This window comes from Ranitomeya variabilis, chromosome 6 (genome assembly GCF_051348905.1).
Source record: "Ranitomeya variabilis isolate aRanVar5 chromosome 6, aRanVar5.hap1, whole genome shotgun sequence".
Classification (NCBI taxonomy): Eukaryota; Metazoa; Chordata; class Amphibia; order Anura; family Dendrobatidae; genus Ranitomeya; species Ranitomeya variabilis.
Window position 1 is genome coordinate 500,054,890 of NC_135237.1, and position 17,571 is coordinate 500,072,460.

General features: G+C 44.4%; 1 protein-coding gene across 2 annotated transcripts in view; it reads right to left on the reverse strand.

Annotated features, from left to right (window-relative positions):
• The window catches only part of LOC143782868 (cytochrome P450 2D15-like), a 171,585-nt gene extending 157,083 nt beyond the window's left edge, over positions 1–14,502 (reverse strand). For both annotated transcript variants that reach the window (XM_077270791.1, XM_077270790.1), the window contains exon 1: positions 14,029–14,502. In XM_077270791.1, coding sequence (XP_077126906.1) covers positions 14,029–14,232 — 204 coding nt within the window. In that variant the 5' untranslated portion in view covers positions 14,233–14,502. The remainder of the gene's footprint in view (positions 1–14,028) is intronic.
• Between the last annotated feature and the right edge of the window lie 3,069 nt (positions 14,503–17,571).

Here is a 17,571-nt window from a genome sequence, read left to right on the forward strand (position 1 = left end):
AAAAAAATCACTGGGGTCAGTGCTTTTGAGACTAAATTCCTTTCTAGTGTACTGTTGTATTCTTGTGTTGAGTGCTGATCCAGAGACCTACGTCCTTGACACCCCATGTAATGTTTGAATGAAGCGCCAATTTCTGTCTAAAAGCTTTGTCGTAACTGAGCCAAGCCATGTGCAACAGTTATGAAGGTACTATGGAATTTGATTGCGTGGGATAAAACAACTCTGAGACCAAAGTTGAGACAAATAAACTGTATTTTACAAAGCAAGGAAATCCTGAAATTACAGCGACGTGCACAGCACAAAATGGAAATGTCCAGCAACTATGATAACAGGGTGTGACCGCTAACACAAGCAAGTCCAGTAGTTATATGAAGCAAGAGTGCAACCAGCACTCCTAAGTGGTGGTCCAGAAATAGGCAGACAGTGGAGCCGACACCTTTCATGGGAGTCCAGAAATTTACAGGTGGAGCACAATATGCAGACGATTTTTCAGTGTACCTCTTTTAGGGCTGAAAAGTCCCACTCAAGTCGAGCACAACAGTCCGCACAGCACAGTCCAAGCATTAGTACACAGTTAATAGAAATATTAGAAATTCTTATGGACCACAGCAGAACCAGAAATGTATAGCTCCTCTCTTTAGAAGTTTGGACAAAAGGTAACCACCTCCAGGATCAGGAAGCACTATGAACTGAAGGCAGCTGGAAGTGATGAGGCAGAGAACAGAGTAAAGGAGCAGCAGCAGGAACTCCAGAAGCAAGCCAGAAGGAAGCTCAGAAACCAACAGCAAAAAAATACTGAGGCAAGGAGTATTTTCCGACCTGGACTTAAATAACAGAACTGACAGGAGGTTCAAAGACAGGGCGAATTACCAGATTCCATCTTGGACGAAGGCAAAACAGAACATCCGGAAACCTTACACCATGTTGCCAAAATTGCAATAAGCTTCAAGAATTATGTCGATATGTCGAAAAAGGCCGCTGCATAAATTAGGGAATTTCTCACCGAGGACAGCAGAGTAAATAGAAAATGTTGGAGCCAGTTTAACGATTTAAGAGCTCCACGCTTTCTATCATTTGTATCAAACTAGTCATATTTACTGGAGGTGCTCAGATGGAACATCAATGGGGATAGCTCGCAAGTCAGAGCCTCCTTCAATAAAGTCTGTGGTACACAATTATTGCAGGAGCAATGCTATAATCAAATTGACGCTGATTGGCCCTAGGCAAAGCAGGATTAGTTGATTCGCCTAAAGCCTCAGCTAACAGCTTTTTATTTAAAGATCTGAGGTCAGTGTGTGAAACAGGCAGGGTCACATGGAGCATCTTACCACTTCTGGAATGTCGAAGGTCCTGTGTAAGATTCTAGCAGGTACGTGGGATGCAATGACGAGCAGGAAGCAGAGTCAATGGATTTTTTTATATATAGTTATCACAACAGTGGATACTCCACACAGGGAGTAAAGGGGTGAAGTTAAATAGGCACACATCGTGTAAACAGTAATAAAGAAATAACAAAGGGTTAAATAATGAGTTAACTTATCAGTCTCTGGTTCCTGGACAATGGAGGCTGGAAAACCCCACGATGGTGCCATAGGTGACGCGAGAAATCTCTGAGCCGGTCCTGGAGGAAAGTGAAGCACTGTCTCTGAACGGTGACGAAGTATCCTAGTCTTCCTACACGTGGTCCTGGATCGAGGTACTGACAGAGGGGAGTTCTGATGCACCGGTAATGGTGTACAAAGTCCCGGAGTGGAGGCCGCAGACTCACTATTATTAACTGCGTGCAGAGTAGGATCAGTGCTGCAAAGAGTGTCAGAAGATCTCAGTGGCACCGACCAGTTAGTACTATAGAGGTCAGAGAGTAAAGGGGAGATGGTCTCTGGAGATGCACAGTCTGTTTGCGCGGGGGATGGAAGGGTGAAAAGCGGGCCTGTCGACTGGCGTATGTAAGCGGAGAGTGAGTCAACCTTCTCTTGTCGCACATGCTGGTTACCCACCAGAATCTCCATTCCCGCGCGCTCAGTTTCTTTTATATCACACCCGCCCCCTATAGTCAGGTGCAAAGGTGTGCTCCGGTCAGAAAGTCCTTCCCCCGGCAACAATGGTGACAGCCATGACAGTTCCGGCCTGGACACGCAAGAGAGACCACTATTCTGATCCATTTTCCTACACTGGTTCGGATCTTCAGCATAGCTCATGCTCAAGCCAGGTCTGTGGGGCAAGTTTTGCTGTGCAGATACTTGTGCTGTTTGATCCTCATCTTCCTCTGAATCTGTGGCTGCAGCTCTCCAAGATAGCGATGCTGCCACGTCCAGCAACCATCCCCGGCTCGCACTATGACAGGCAACTCCTGCTGCTCTGTCTGTGGAAGAATGAGCCTCTGCGGTGCTTATATTACCGTGGCGGCTGGACACGACCCTGGCTATTCCTGATGAAGCCGCCAGCACCAGATAATGATGGTGCTGGAACCCTCGCACTGGACTGGGATACTTCCGGGGATGGGTGTTGTGAATTCTGCTTTTGGGTTCCCTCCGGTGGTTGCTGGTGGTAATACAGTTGTCCCTGGGTTGCAATCCTGGGCAGGTGTCCCTGCTGATTGCAGCTCTGACTGGGGTATTTAGTCTTGTATTGTATTGTGGTCTTGACTGATCATAAAAATCTGATTTACCTCGAGTCTGCCAGACGGTTGAATCCTAGACAGGCTCTATGGTCCTTGTTTTTTTCCCGTTTTGATTTCGTGGTCTCGTATCTTCCGGGTTCTTAGAATATTAAGGCTGATCCCTCTCTAGGAGTTTTTTGCCCAATTCTCCTGAGGTCCTTGAACCGGTCTTCATTCTGAAAGAAGGGGTGGTCCTTTCTGCCATTTCCCCTGATTTACGACGGGTTCTTCAGGAATTTCAGGCTGACAAACCTGACCGCTGTCCAGTGGGGAAACTGTTTGTTCCTGATAGATGGACTAGTAGAGTGATTTCTGAGGTTCATTGTTCTGTGTTGGCTGGCCATCCTGGTATTTTTGGTACCAGAGATTTGGCTTGTAGGTCCTTTTGGTGGCCTTCTTTGTCACGTGATGTGCGTTCTTTTGTGCAGTCCTGTGGGACTTGTGCGCGGGCCAAGCCTTGATGGTCCCGTGCTAGCGGGTTGCTTTTGCCGGTCCCTGAGAGGCCCTGGACGCATATTTCTATGGATTTCATTTCTGATCTTCCGGTTTCCCAGAGGATGTCTGTTATCTGGGTTGTTTGTGACCGGTTCTCTAAGATGGTTCATTTGGTGCCTTTGCCTAAATTGCTTTCCTCTTCTGATTTGGTTCCGTTGATTTTCAGCATGTGGTTCATTTGCATGGTAATCCGGAGAATATTGTGTCCGACAGAGGTTCCCAGTTTGTTTCTAGGTTTTGGCGGGCCTTTTGTGCTAGGCTGGGCATTGATTTGTCTTTTTCTTCCGCATTTCATCCTCAGACAAATGGCCAGACCGAGCGAACTAATCAGACTTTGGAAACTTATTTGAGATGCTTTGTGTCTGCTGATCAGGATGATTGGGTGGCTTTCTTGCCATTAGCCAAGTTTGCCCTTAATAATCGGGCTAGTTCAGCTACCTTGGTTTCGCCCTTCTTTTGTAATTTTGGTTTTCATCCTCGTTTTTCTTCGGGGCAGGTTGAGCCTTCTGACTGTCCTGGTGTGGATTCTGTGGTTGACAGGTTGCAGCAGATTTGGGCTCATGTGGTGGACAATTTGGTGTTGTCTCAGGAGGAGGCTCAACGTTTTGCTAACCATCGCCGGTGTGTTGGTTTCCGGCTTCGGGTTGGGGATCTGGTTTGGTTGTCTTCCCGTCATGTTCCTATGAAGGTTTCTTCCCCTAAGTTTAAGCCTTGGTTTATTGGTCCTTATAGGATTTCTGAGATTATTAATCCGGTGTCTTTTCGATTGGCCCTTCCGGCCTCTTTTTCTATCCATAATGTCTTCCATAGATCTTTATTCCGGAAATATGTGGTGCCCGTTGTTCCCTCTGTTGATCCTCCGGCCCCTGTGTTGGTTGATGGGGAGTTGGAGTATGTGCTTGAGAAAGTTTTGGATTCTAGCTTTTCGAGGCGGAGGCTTCAGTACCTTGTCAATTGGAAGGGTTGTGGCCAGGAGGATAATTCTTGGGTTTTTGCCTCTGATGTCCATGCTGCTGATTTGGTCCGTGCCTTTCATCTGGCCTGGGGGCTCTGGTGAGGGTTCGGTGACCCCTCCTCAAGGGGGGGTACTGTTGTGAATTCTGCTCTTGGGTTCCCTCCAGTGGTTGCTGGTGGTAATACAGTTGTCCCTGGGTTGCAATCCTGGGCAGGTGTCCCTGCTGATTGCAGCTCTGACTGGGGTATTTAGGCTTGCAGGATTCATTAGTCCTTGCCAGTTGTCCATTGTTCTTGGAGGTTATGCATCTCTGTCTGGTTCCTCCTGCCCTGCTGCCAAATCAGCCAAGATAAGTGTCTGGTTTTTGTTTCTGCAGCACACATGCTGTGTGCTTTACAATTCAGTGCTATTCATTGTCTTTTCTTGTCCAGCTTAGACTATGTTTTGATATTTTCAGTCTAGTTGGATTCTCAGGAGATGCAGATATACATTCCATGTCTTTAGTTAGATGGTGGAATTTTTGTATTATCTGCTGTGGTTTTTTTTAGGGTTTTAATACTGACCGCTTAGTATTCTGTTCTATCCTTTCCTATTTAGCTAGCGTGGCCTCTTTTGCTAAATCCTGATTTCTGCCTGCGTGTGTCTTTCCTCTAATACTCACAGTGAATATTTGTGGGGGGCTGCCTATCCTTTGGGGTTCTGCTCTGAGGCAAGATAGAATTCCCATTTCCATCTATAGGGGTATTTAGTCCTCCGGCTGTGTCGAGGTATCTAGGATGTGTTAGGTACACCCCACAGCTACTTCTAGTTGCGGTGTCAGTTTAGGGTTTGCGGTCAGTACAGGTTCCACCTCTCCTGAGAAAGTCTCATGCGGCTCCAAGGTCACCGGATCATAACAGATGGGCTTCTTCACATGCATTTCCTGTGCGTGGCTAATGGACCTCGATGAAGATGCTGGCTGTTATGACCCCAATGGCGAGGGTCTCAGAGGAACGTGGAAATCTGCAAAATACAAAAATCCAGCTCATAGGGCAGTGGTAACTGGGTTGACCATATATCTACTCCTAACGCCAACACTAGCAGTAGCCGGGGATCATTCCTACGTTGATTCTAGATGACACGCGCCAGCCGGAGAATCTAGCTACCCCTAGTAGAGGAAAACAAAGACCTTTCTTGCCTCCAGAGAAGGGGACCCCAAAGCTGGATAGAAGCCCCCCACAAATAATAACGGTGAGGAAAGAGGAAATGACAAACACAGAAATGAACCAGGTTTAGCACAGAGAGGCCCGCTTACTGATAGCAGAATAAAGAAAGGTAACTTATATGGTCAACAAAAACCCTATCAAAATCCACACTGGAAATTCAAGAACCCCCGAACCGTCTAACGGTCCGGGGGGAGAACACCAGCCCCCTAGAGCTTCCAGCAAAGGTCAGGATATAGATTAGGAACAAGCTGGACAAAAATACAAAACCAAAAACAAATAGCAAAAAGCAAAAGGCAGACTTAGCTGATATAACTGGAACCAGGATCAGTAGACAAGAGCACAGCAGACTAGCTCTGATAACTACGTTGCCAGGCATAGAACTGAAGGTCCAGGGAGCTTATATAGCAACACCCCTAACTAACGACCCAGGTGCGGATAAAAGGAAAGACAGAAAAACCAGAGTCAAAAAACTAGTAACCACTAGAGGGAGCAAAAAGCAAATTCACAACAGTACCCCCCCCTTAGTGAGGGGTCACCGAACCCTCACCACGACCACCAGGGCGATCAGGATGAGCGGCATGAAAGGCACGAACTAAATCGGCCGCATGAACATCAGAGGCGACCACCCAGGAATTATCCTCCTGACCATAGCCCTTCCACTTGACCAGGTACTGAAGCCTCCGCCTGGAGAGGCGAGAATCCAAGATCTTCTCCACCACGTACTCCAACTCGCCCTCAACCAACACCGGAGCAGGAGGCTCAGCAGAAGGAACTACAGGCACAATGTACCGCTGCAACAAGGACCTATGAAATACATTGTGAATAGCAAACGACACAGGAAGATCCAGACGAAAAGATACAGGATTAAGGATTTCCAATATCTTGTAAGGCCCAATAAAACGAGGTTTAAACTTGGGAGAGGAGACCTTCATAGGAACAAAGCGGGAAGAAAGCCATACCAAATCCCCAACGCGTAGTCGGGGACCCACACCGCGGCGGCGGTTGGCAAAGCGCTGAGCCCTCTCCTGTGACAACTTCAAGTTGTCCACCACATGATTCCAGATCCGCTGCAACCTATCCACCACAGAATCCACCCCAGGACAGTCAGAAGGCTCCACATGACCCGAAGAAAAGCGAGGATGGAAACCAGAGTTGCAGAAAAAAGGCGAAACCAAGGTGGCGGAACTAGCCCGATTATTAAGGGCAAACTCAGCCAACGGCAAGAATGTCACCCAATCGTCCTGATCAGCAGAGACAAAACACCTCAAATAAGCCTCCAAAGTCTGATTGGTTCGCTCCGTCTGTCCATTAGTCTGAGGATGGAAAGCAGACGAAAACGACAAATCAATGCCCATCCTACTACAAAAGGATCGCCAGAACCTGGAAACGAACTGGGATCCTCTGTCTGACACAATATTCTCAGGGATGCCGTGCACACGAGTAGCCAGCTCGTCCACACTTGTAATCAAGGTCTGGACATTCATGTCTGCAGCAAGCATAGCCACTCTGAGGTAAAGGGGAAGAAGAAAAAAAAAAAAACTCAGAATCTTCTTTCTTATAATCCCTCTTCTGCAATGCATTAAACATTTAATACTGGCCTGGCAAACTGTTATGACCCCAATGGCGAGGGTCTCAGAGGAACGTGGAAGTCTGCAGAATACAAAAATCCAGCTCATAGGGCAGTGGTAACTGGGTTGACCATATATCTACTCCTAACGCCAACACTAGCAGTAGCCGGGGATCATTCCTACGTTGATTCTAGATGACACGCGCCAGCCGGAGAATCTAGCTACCCCTAGTAGAGGAAAACAAAGACCTTTCTTGCCTCCAGAGAAGGGGACCCCAAAGCTGGATAGAAGCCCCCCACAAATAATAACGGTGAGGAAAGAGGAAATGACAAACACAGAAATGAACCAGGTTTAGCACAGAGAGGCCCGCTTACTGATAGCAGAATAAAGAAAGGTAACTTATATGGTCAACAAAAACCCTATCAAAATCCACACTGGAAATTCAAGAACCCCCGAACCGTCTAACGGTCCGGGGGGAGAACACCAGCCCCCTAGAGCTTCCAGCAAAGGTCAGGATATAGATTAGGAACAAGCTGGACAAAAATACAAAACCAAAAACAAATAGCAAAAAGCAAAAGGCAGACTTAGCTGATATAACTGGAACCAGGATCAGTAGACAAGAGCACAGCAGACTAGCTCTGATAACTACGTTGCCAGGCATAGAACTGAAGGTCCAGGGAGCTTATATAGCAACACCCCTAACTAACGACCCAGGTGCGGATAAAAGGAAAGACAGAAAAACCAGAGTCAAAAAACTAGTAACCACTAGAGGGAGCAAAAAGCAAATTCACAACAGCTGGCGGTAAGTACGATACCCTGGATCTCCGAATCCTCCAGGCATCCCTGTGACATCGGCGAAGCTTCACCCCCAGTCTGTTGGGGGAACATGGTTCAGGAAGAGGAGACATGATTCGCCTGCTGCTGAGGAAGGTTTCATAGTTAGGCAGCCTCTCAGCCATTGAGCTCCATCTTCCTCCCTGGCTCTCCACACCAATTACTGTAAAAGGCTTTCAATATCTTTCTTCGGATGAGGTGAGGTCGTGTTTTTTATGAAGCAGCCAATCAAAAACCATATAAAGTGCACCAAAAGCAACTGACTAGAACTGGAATTAACCTGCTTGTGACTCCACAGCTTATAGTAATGACCAGTAGCGTAGCTACTGGGGGTGCAGTCATCGCAGTTACATTCTGCAACAGACCAGGGAGAATCGATCACTCTGCTCTGCCACACGGCCGCTATGGGGCCCCTGAGCAGGCATCCCCACCCATCATCACAAATTCATCTGTATTGGCATCTAGCCGACAGAGCTGACCACATTGATGAGAAAAGGAGCATTACGTTCCCTCGCCCATCATCCCCCTGTCAGCATCTGATGTCACCGACACTGACAGTGGGCGCAATGACGTCACTACTCGGCACCTGCGGTCCGGAGAAGAGCGGGATCTCGGAGCAGTGGAGGATATCCTGGATGAAAACCTCTTCCAGAGTGCTCCTGACCTTAGACTTGGCCGAAGGTTTACCCTCCAACAAGACAATGACCGTAAGCACACAGCTAAAATAACAAAGGAGTGGCTTCAGAACAACTCTGTAACCATTCTTGACTGGCCCAGCCAGAGTCCTGACCTAAACCCAATTGAGCATCTCTGGAGAGATCTGAAATTGGCTGTCCACCAATGTTCACCATCCAACCTGACAGAACTGGAGAAGATCTGCAAGGAAGAATGGCAGAAGATCTCCAAATCCAGGTGTGAAAAACTTGTTGCATCATTCCCAAGAAAACTCATGGCTGTACTAGCTCAAAAGGGTGCTTCTTCTCAATACTGAGCAAAGGGTATGAATACTTATGACCATGTGATATTTCAGTTTTTCTATTTTAATAAATTTGCAAAAATTTCTACATTTGTTTTTTGGGGTGCATTAATGAGAAAAAATGAACTTTTTGAATTTAGCAAATGGCTGCAAAGAAACAAAGAGTGAAAAATTTAAAGGGGTCTGAATACTTTCTTTACCCACTGTATAAATTCTGCCTATGGGGAATGCATTATACAATATAGAGTCTGCCTATGGGGAGTGCATGATACTATATGGAGACCTATGGGGAGTGCATTATGCTATATTGAGGACTATCTGGTGTATTATGCTACATGGAGGCTAACCAGGAGGCCATCAAATAGTGTGGAGATTACAGTGACGGGACAATCATACAGTGTTGGAGCCATTAAACAGGGGGAAAAAAGTATTTAGACAGCCACCAATTGTGCAAGTTCTCCCACTTAAAAAGATGAGAGCAGCCTGTAATTTACATCATAGGTAGACCACAACTATGAGAGTCAAAATCCTGAAAATCACCTTCTGTGATTTGGCAAGATTTATTTTTCAAATTAAAAAAAAATTCAGTTTGTCTGTTTTTTCTCTTTCTAGGCATATTTTTGAGTAAAATGTAAATTGTTCTTTTATTATATAAACTACTGACATGTCTCCGAAGTTCCAAGCAATACATTTTGTATTTATTTTCATAAAATGAGAATTAGTCAAGATAACAAAAAATGCATTGCTTGCAGACCTCAAATAATGCAAAAAACATGTTCATAATCATTTAGAAATAACAATACTAATGTTTTAACTCAGGAAGAGTTCAGAAATCAATATTTTGTGGAATAACCATCCCGAGATCATCACCGATCCTCCACCAAATTTCAGAGTGGGTGCAAGACACTGTGGCTTGTATGCCTCTCCAGGTCTCCGTCTAACCATTAGATGACCAGGTGTTGATCTGGGGATGCTTCAGCATGGCTAGAATTGTGCACATTAATCTTTGCGAAGGACATATGGATCAAGCCGCATACAAGGTTATCCTGGAAAAACAGTTGATTCCTTCTGCTCAAGCATCATTCCCCAACTCTGAGGACTGGTTTTTCCAGCAGGACAATGTGCCATACCACACAGCTAGGTCAATCAAGGTGTGGATGAAGGACCACCACATCAATCCCTGTCATGGCCAGCCAATCTCCAGACCTGAACCCCATTAAAAACCACTGGAATGTAATCAAGAGGAAGATGGATAGACACAAGCCATAAAACAAAGAAGAACTGCTTAAATTTTTGTACCAGGAGTGGCATAAGGTCACTCAAAAGCAGAGTGAATGACAGGTGGAAAACATCCCAAGACGCATGAAAGCTATGATTAAAAATCATGGTTATTCCACAAAATATTGATTTCTGAACTCTTCCTTAGTTAATACATTAGTATTGTTTCTAAATGACTATGATCTTGTTTTCTTTGCATTATTTGAGGTCTGCAAGCAATGCATTTACCGTAATTGTTATTTTCACCATTTCTCATTTTCAGAAATTAAATACAAAATATATTGCTTGGAACTTTTGAGACATGTTGTCAGTAGTTTATAGAATAAAAGAATAATTTACATTTTACTCAAAAATATACATATAAAGAGTAAAATCAGACAAAATGAAAAATTTGCAGTGGTCTCTTAATTTTTGCCAGAGCTGTATATCCTTTGTTGGCAATGACAGTGGTCAACTGTTTTCTGTAAGTCTTCACAAAGGTGGCACACACTGCTGGTGGTATGTTGGCCCTCTCCTCCATGCAGATCTCTTCTAGAGCAGTGATGCTTTGGGCCTGTCCCTGGGTAACACGGATCTTCAACTCCCTCCAAACGTTTTCCATGGGGTTGAGATCTGGAGACTGGCTAGGCCACTCCAGGACCTTCATATGCTTCTTACGAAGCCACTCCTTCATTGCCCTGGTGGTGTGCTTGGGATCATTATGCTGAAAGACCCATCCACATTTCTTCTTCAATGCCCTTGCTGATGGAAAGAGGTTTGCACTCAAAATCTCATGATACATGGCCCCATTCATTATTTCATGTACACTGATCAGTCGTTCTGGTCCCTCTGCAGACAAACAGCCCCAAACCATGATGTTGCCACCCCCAAGCTTCACAGTAGGTATGGTGTTCTTTGGATGCAAATCAGCATTCTGTCTCCTCCAAACACGACGAGTTTTGTTTCTGCCAAACAGTTCTACTTTGGTTTCATCAGACCACATGACATTCTCCCAATACTCTTCTAGATAATCTAAATGCTCTCTAGTGTACTTCAGATGGGCTAGGACATGTACTTACTTTAGCAGGAGGACACGTCTGGCACTGCAGGATCTGAGTCCCTGGCGGCGTGGTGTGTTACTGATGGTAGCCTTTGTCACGGTGGTCCCAGCTCTATGCAGGTCATTCACTAGGTCCCCCCGTGTGGTTCAGGGATTTTTGCTCACCATTCTTGTGATCATTTAGACCCTACAGGCTGAGATCTTTCATGCAGACCAATGAAATTACCAGTGGTCCTGTATGTCTTCCATTTTCTTATTATTGCTTCCACAGTTGATTTGATCACACCAAGCTGCTTGCCTATTGCAGATTCAGTCTTCCCAGCCTGGTGCAGGGCTACAATTTTGTTTCTGGTGTCATTCGACAGCTCTTTGATCTTCTTCACAGTGGAGTTTGGAGTGTGACTCTTTGAGGTTGTGGACAGGTGTCTTTTATACTGATAACAAGTTCAAACAGGTGCCATTACTACAGGTAATGAGTGGAGGACAGAGGAGCCTCTTAAAGAAGAAGTTACAGGTCTGTGAGAGCCAGAAATCTTGCATGTTTTAGGTGAACAAATAGTTATTTTCCACCATATCTTGAAAATAAATCTTTCCAACTCAGAGAAGGTGATTTTATGGATTTGTTTTCTCCTTTTGACTCTCATAATTGTGGTCTACCTATGATGTCAATTACAGGCCTCTCTCATCTTTTTAAGTGGGACAACTTGCACAATTGGTTGCTGACTAAATACTTTTTTCCCCACTGTATATACAGTGAGGGGGCATTATACTGTGTATAGGAGAGCTGTATAGGGGGAGACTCAGGACATTATTAAATGTAACATGGGCACTTATTGTTATAGGGGAACTCAGGTTACTGTGACTATCAAAGGTGCACACAGGGCAATATTACTTTTTTAGGGGACAAAATGTGGACACTGTTTTCTAGGGCACCTGCACCCGGCATTACTGTAATCTAGAGGGTTGCTTTAGAATTTAGAGGGCACATAGTACCACACAATAGGTGAGTAATAGGGACACATACGAGGGCAGCAGCTCAGCATTGGGGTATCAGCAGGATGAGCAGCTTGGGCAGGTTGGGAATAGTCCCATTGGGGACAGTGCTGAAAATATGAGAAGTGAAATGTGTCTATATTGCATTCTCTGCAGCCACGTTCTGGCTGGAAGAAGTTGTCACGTCGGTCTATGCCAAATGGAAAAGACGGGAAAAGCGAACGATTCCATGAGAAAGAACATCAGCGGTAAGTCACCATTTGTAACTGTGCTTTGATCTCTTATACTGTATGTTCTGTAGGACTGGTATCTGCCACTGACCATATGGTGGTAATATCAATATTGGTCTTTATATAGATTATTTTCAGCAACAGTACGGTCATCTGCTGAGGTTCTTCTCCACTATTAGGGTGCGTCACCCAGTTGTAATCAAGGTTACCTGGTTAGGGGCCCACTGAGAAGTTTCGCCCTCCCTGAAACAAAACCCTAGCTATACCTCTGGTAATGACCTTTTGATCTTGGCATGGTAGCCATAAATCCAATCAAAACACATGCACCATACCAATCAAAAAATGGCAAGCTGTTTAAATAGGGTTTGTGTTCCTATGAGACCCCCCCTATATTTATTTTGGGGGGCTACCATTAGATGTAGAATATCTTCCAGTAAAAAAACTCATGTTTTCCGTAATCCGCACCTAACTATATCAATCATTTTTGTCAAAGCCAAATACCAGGGAGTATCAAAACAAAGCAGCTTTAATTAAAGCAAAGAAGCAAGGAGAAATTGTGGACTCCGGCGATGCAAAGTTCCACTTGAGAGATGACTTAGCTTTGCACCATGATTAAGGCTAATTGCTGAAACACGTTGATTTCATATATGTGGACTATCTGTCACTGTTACCTACACTGGTTGCATGTTTTTAATGTTTCTATTAAAAGTTAAGTTTTTTTACTTCATCTCTCAAGTGGAACATTTCATCGCTGGAGGCCATACGGTAATTTCTCTTTGCTTCATTTTGATTCCGTCCTTCACTGTGGCGGCTCCGTGCAGATGAGTTCCATGAACAAGGTGCACAACATACCAGTGAGCTGACTTTTCCTTTTCCCTCTCCCTTCTTTTGTTAATTAAAGCATGGCATACCAAAAAGAGACAAAAGCTGCGTTGTCAAAAATGCTTGCTAGGCTATGTGCATATGTCAGGATTTCTTGCAGAAATTTCCTGAACAAAACCGGAAATTTTCTGCAAGAAATCCGCACGCGTTTTTTTCGGGGGTTTTTCGAGCTCTTCTCGCGTTTTTTTGCATGTTTTTTTCCGGAGATTTCCCAATGCAATAATATAGTGGGAAATCAGCAAAAAATGCGCAAAATTAATGAACATGCTGCCATTTTTACCGCGAAGCATTTTTTTCCGCGAAAACATATGCACAAATATTGCGGAATGCATTATAAATGATGGGATGCATATGTATGCATTTTTTAAGCATTTTTATAGCCAAAAAAAAGCAAAAAATCCTGAACGTGTGCACACAGCCTTAAAGTAAGGACATGAAAAACTCACCAAAAGCTCAGTGTGGAAATATAGCACACGTTCAGTATTTGGTCAGTATTTTCCATCAGTATTTGTAGCCAAAACCAGGAGTGGGTGATAAATGCAGAAGTGGTGACGTGTTTCTATTATACTTTTCCTCTGATTGTTCCTCTCCTGGTTTTGGCTTACAAATACTGGGGTACAAAAAACTCCACCAAATTCTGAATGTGTGCACGTGGCCTTAAAGTCTATGGGAATTTGTGAGACACACATGAAAACTATTTGTACTGCAGAGTTCCAACCAATTAGAACTGATACATTAGAGTCAATGAATCAAACTGCTTGAATGCAACTAGGATAACACAGCAGATAAAAGAAAGGTCAATGGTAACCATCATGCAGATGTATGAATTGAGGTTTATGCCAATTCTCTGCATGTTTTTAGTAGTTCATCCCTCCCTTGCTCACGTGCAGACATAATTATTCCTATAGTTTTACCTGGGATAAACTTTCAGGTAAGTTGCGAAAGTCCAGATGGAAGGCGTTCCCCACCAAGGGGAGAGGGAAGGGTCCTGGGGGGTAATTCCGTCTTTTTCTGTTCTTCACCCAGTGAATTAGCAGACAAACTATAGCAATAGAAAGGCCTATACAAGTAGCATTCCCAACAGTCAGCAAGGATAATGGGAAAGACAGAAGCTCCATGTCCAAGGGTGGTCTCAGTTCTGGTGCTAGCTCTTCCTTACAGAACTAAATAGCAATTAAGATAATATCGCAGGAACAACACAGAGGCCGAGATCTCACTACTTGGTGTGTTCAGCTCTTTGTTTGCCACTGTATGTCTCCAAGCACTTTATGGTCTATGATGTATATACACCACTATGCCTGGTTCTTCCTTCCTGGCCGTGTGCCCAGTCCAGCCCTCTCAATCTGGATCACAGTTCTCAGCTGCAGTAACTCTCTGGGCAAAAGGGTGAATTTCCTAGAAAACAAACACTAGTAATCCAGAGCACAACTATTACAAGAGAACCTAGCGGCAAAGCGCACCAAGTGTAAGGCCTTATTCACATGGCAGTATTTGGCATTAGTGTTTGTAACCAAATCCAGAAGAGGAACTTACAGAGAAAAACCATAATTAAAAGATTGACACGGGTTCTGTGTTTTGGAGACACTGCTGATTTTGGCATGCACATATTGATGAAATACGGATGTGTGAATAAAGCCTAAAGGACATTGTTAACCCCTTCACGACCGTAAAATGCTTAACTTCTGTGCTTTTATTTTTTACCTTCCTTCTTCCAAGAGCCATTACTTGTTTTCATTTGGTCATCATTACAGCCATATTGTGGCTTGTTTTTAAGAGATAAGTTGTAGCTGACATCATTCACTTTACCATGTAATGTAGTGAAAGCCAAAAAAAAAAAAATACTGGTGTGATAAAACTGTGAATAAAAAAAAGTTTAAAAGTAGTTCCTCCTTTGGTTTTTTGATTGTTGTTTCTTTGTACAGTATTTATTATGTGGTAAAAATGACCTGGTAATATGATGCCCCTTAAAGTATGATGCCAAAAAATGTGCCACCCAAATACAGCAAGATATCCCCCCACAGTGAATTCATCCACAATACCCTACAACGCATAGTTTGATGACCTTACAGTACTGCCTGCAAAGTAAAAGACCCCCACAGTGACTACAACACAGTATGATGATCCTCATAGCCACCTACACACAGTAAAGTGGCCCTGACACAGCCCTCTACACAATATAATGGCCCCACACAACCCTCCTTACAGTATAGAGGCACCCAAACAACCCTCCACACAGTATACTTATTAGGGTTGAACAAATAATATAATGTTCAATTCTCTAGTTGCCTACTCCTGGCCTAATGGATATTGATCATGTGCACTAAAGAAATACACCAGACACAGTCAGCTGTAACTCTCCTTGATCAATGTATGGCACAGCTCCAAGAAGGGATTTATTAGTGAAAACACAATGTTATATATCTCCTGTAAGGGGGCTCGGTTAGCTCTAAAATGGGAGTGATCGGATGTATTCCATTGGTTAGTGGGTTGGGCATGAGCAAGTCCATGGGCGGATCCATGAGGTCATCAAGGTGGGTTGGTCCGTGAGGTCATCAGGATGGGCGTCGCTGTGGGTGGATCCATGAGGTCATCAGGATGGGCGTCATCTTGGATACCAGACCATGCGGCATGCTAAAACAGGAAATGGCGGCCATCTACAGTGTCTTCATTGTTCATCTTGGATACCAGAGCACACGGCTCTGGTAGAGGAGATGGCAGCCATCTTAAGTGTCTTACTTTGTCTGAGGAAAACTTATGTAAGGTTAAACAATACATGTTATGGGTTGTTTCCCTCAATTACCTTATGTGTTGAGGTTAATTAAGTATTTGATCTTATGGCTCTCCTCAACAGTCCCCCCTAAATACTTTATTAACCTTTTCTTTTATCTTGATCCCACCGTGGTTCCCTAACCCATCGATGTTAAGTGTTATTATGACATCAGAGGCTTCATGACAATATGGATGCTACTGACACCAGAGAATGTGTGACCAATTATGGGTATACTGAGGAGGTATATCGGAGCATGTTACCAGTGTCCTCGGGACTTCCCAACCTGCTGGATCTATTACTCTCCAATCTCCCATCTCCATGGTTCCTTAAAATACACATGTGACTAACCCTGATGTACACATCCTAGATCTGACCGTCTTGCCCGGGAGGGGGAATTGGAGTTTTCACCAGTTTGAGACAAGTTTTCCCTTGTGGAAAACCTCCCTTTGTAGCTGGACTTTGACAAGCAGGTCAGATCCTACTCTGTCCCTAACTGTCTAACAAGTTTATAATGTGAGAGATGGATCCAGGAGGCGCACAGCAATCCTGACCGAAGTAGGAGTAGTCAGGAGCACTTGGTAGGGACCCTTAAATCTCGACTCCAGGGATGTCTTTCTGATGAACTTCTTTACAAGCACGTAGTCACCAGGTTGGAAGGCATGGGTACCTTCACTGGAATCTGGACCTGGAATGGATGATAAAACTCGTACATGTGTTATTGACAGTTCTTTAGTAACAATAATTACATAATTTACAAGAGTATCACTTCCCAAGGCTAGCTGTTGTGGAAAATATTGACCCAATCTTGGAGGCCCCCCAAAAAGAATCTCGAATGGTGTGAGTTTAGTAGAACGGCAACGGGCAAAATGTCTGTCCAAGTCTGACCTCCTAACTGGCTTTCAGTATTTTATTTTTGAAGGCGTCATTCAGTCTTTCTACTTTCCCACTGCTCTGTGGGTGATATGGAGTATGTAAACCCAAATCAGCTCCCACCAGTGTCCATAGTTCCTTAGTCAGTGCTGCAGTGAACACAGGTACTTGGTCACTCTCAATTACCTCTGGGACCCCATATCTGCATACTACTTCAGTCACCAGTCTCTAAACAGTCATTCTGGCTGTCATGTTGGTTACTGGATAGGCTTCGGGCCATCCTGAAAACATGTCAGTCACTACCAGTACATACTCGTACTTCCCTACTTTTGGCATTCGAATGTGGTCAATCTGAATTCTCTGAAAGGGATAAAGTGGTTTAGCCAAATGTTTCTGAGTAACTTTCTGAGGTGGTGCTGGATTGCATGTTGCACACACAAGGTAGGACTTGCAATATTTTTGGGTAACAGTAGAGATTCCAGGTGCCATATAAGTCTTCCAAATTAGGTCGTTCATCTGATTCTTGCCTCTGTGGGTGATACTGTGTGCCCATTTTGTCACTGAAGGGTACAGATTACGGGGTAGACCTTTGTGTTCACCCTCCAGACTCCATCTTCATCCTTTTTAGCTCCTCCTTCTTGCCATGACTTCTTTTCATCATCTGATGTCTTGTCTTGATGTAGATGGATAATCCTCATAAGAGAGGCTTTAGTCCCTTCTTCAGTGTCTTGTGACACGTACACCGCTGCTTTCTCTTTCCTAAATGGATCCGCAGCATAGGTCTTTGCTTGTTTTGTCAGCAAAGAAGTTGCCCCTT